This window comes from Nicrophorus vespilloides, unplaced genomic scaffold (assembly GCF_001412225.1).
Source record: "Nicrophorus vespilloides isolate i.1.1-1 unplaced genomic scaffold, Nicve_v1.0, whole genome shotgun sequence".
Lineage (NCBI taxonomy): Eukaryota > Metazoa > Arthropoda > Insecta > Coleoptera > Silphidae > Nicrophorus > Nicrophorus vespilloides.
In genome coordinates, this window is record NW_017098651.1 from 7,288 (window position 1) to 9,116 (window position 1,829).

The 1,829-nt window shown below is 29.0% G+C and overlaps 1 protein-coding gene across 1 annotated transcript in view; it reads right to left on the reverse strand.

The window, feature by feature from the left end:
- LOC108562953 (sodium channel protein 60E-like) overlaps positions 1–1,620 on the reverse strand; it is a gene marked incomplete at both ends in the record, with an annotated part of 4,504 nt that extends 2,884 nt beyond the window's left edge. The window contains one exon of the mRNA XM_017921469.1: positions 1,433–1,620. Within this exon, the coding sequence (XP_017776958.1) occupies positions 1,433–1,620 (188 nt within the window). The remainder of the gene's footprint in view (positions 1–1,432) is intronic.
- Between the last annotated feature and the right edge of the window lie 209 nt (positions 1,621–1,829).

The window sequence follows — 1,829 nt, forward strand, 5'->3', positions numbered from 1 at the left end:
GGAAATACGTCGACATGTTATTTAAACATCATATTTTAGTTTATTTTTGAAATTTTATTTGACAGATGTCATTTGTAAATATCATTTGACAGGAGAGGATCTTTGGAAATATGTGGACGATTTGTTTAATTGTCATGTTTTAGTTTATGTTTGAAATTTTATTTGACAGATGTCATTTGTAAATATCATTTGTCAGAAAATTGTTTGGAAATACGTCGACATGTTATTTAAACGTCATATTTTAGTTTATTTTTGAAATTTTATTTGACAGATGTCATTTGTAAATTTCATTTGTCAGGAGGTTCTTTGGAAATATGTCGACAAGTTTATTTTTGAAATTTTATTTGACAGATGTCATATGTAAATATCATTTTTCAGGAAATTGTTTGGAAATACGTCGACATGTTATTTAAACGTCATATTTTAGTTTATTTTTGAAATTTTATTTGACAGATGTCATTTGTAAATATCATTTGTCAGGAAATTGTTTGGAAATACGTCGACATGTTATTTAAACGTCATATTTTAATTTATTTTTGAAATTTTATTTGACAGATGTCATATGTAAATATCCTTTGACAGGAGAGGATCTTTGGAAATATGTCGACGATTTGTTTAATCGTCATATTTTAGTTTATTTTTGAAATTTTGACAGATGTCATTTGTAAATATCATTTGTCAGGAAATTCTTTGGAAATACGTCGACTTGTTGTTTAAACGTCATATTTTGACAATATGTCAAATACACAACAGTCTTACGATAAATGAAATAATCTTTTTTTTTTTGGCAGACGACAGAACGGTTCTATAACATTATGTCAACTTATGCTTTCGTAAAATAAATTTATAAAGTTATACCAAACACAATTAAATAAATCTATTGATGCCACTATCTATTAGAAAGTTTAAATTTACATTAACCTAAAATTAATTAGATTATATAATAATTATTAGTACTTAAATTTATTTACTTCTAATTATCTAAAGTACTTGAACTATTGAATAAATTTAAAGATACTAAAATATTATCTAGTAAAAATATTCATGTAGATGTGTAATATTCGTCTGAAAATAAATGTAACTGTTTGTTGGATGCCTGAGTAATTTATAGTTTGCGTCGAAAAGTTTTTGATTAAAGTGTGAAAGCGCCGGGCGTGAACACGTAATAAGTGGTATAAGAAAGGAAATTTCGTAGAGCCGTTGTGGGTGTATATAAATCTAAGTTCAAGATTGAACTGGAATATGAAGTAGGAACTAAATGTAAAAATGGGGGGTGTTGGGGGGTGGTAGACTTGGGCGTCTAACATAGATATTACCCGAACGTTACTCTCGTAGAATGGAAGCACCTTCCAGTCCTATTTTTTTTTTATTTTACCACTTCTTCTTGCTGCTCCTTTTTCATAGATATTAAAATTCAGAAGGTGTAACTTACTTGTACCAGACTTCGTAGGACGCGTTGTGGTCGTCCATCTTAAGGACGCACTTGTTGCGAAGTTCCCCTTTGTACACTTGCAGGGCGAACAGCGCGAAGACCATCAGACAGAAGATCGTTAACGTCATTACCTCCGCTAATTGCTTGAACGAATGCAGCAACGCATTTATGATTGTTTTCAGTCCTGAAATAATAATAATAATAATACAAACAATAATTAGATAACATAACTATTAAGTAATTAATAAGCAACATATGAATTGAAATGTAACTTTCTAAATGAAAAACTAATATATTGTGTGGATAAAAAGAAATAGATTTATTTCTTTTGACATTTGACAGATGTCACTTTTAGACTAGTTATTAGCAAATTGCACTTAATTATGTTTGCAACTAT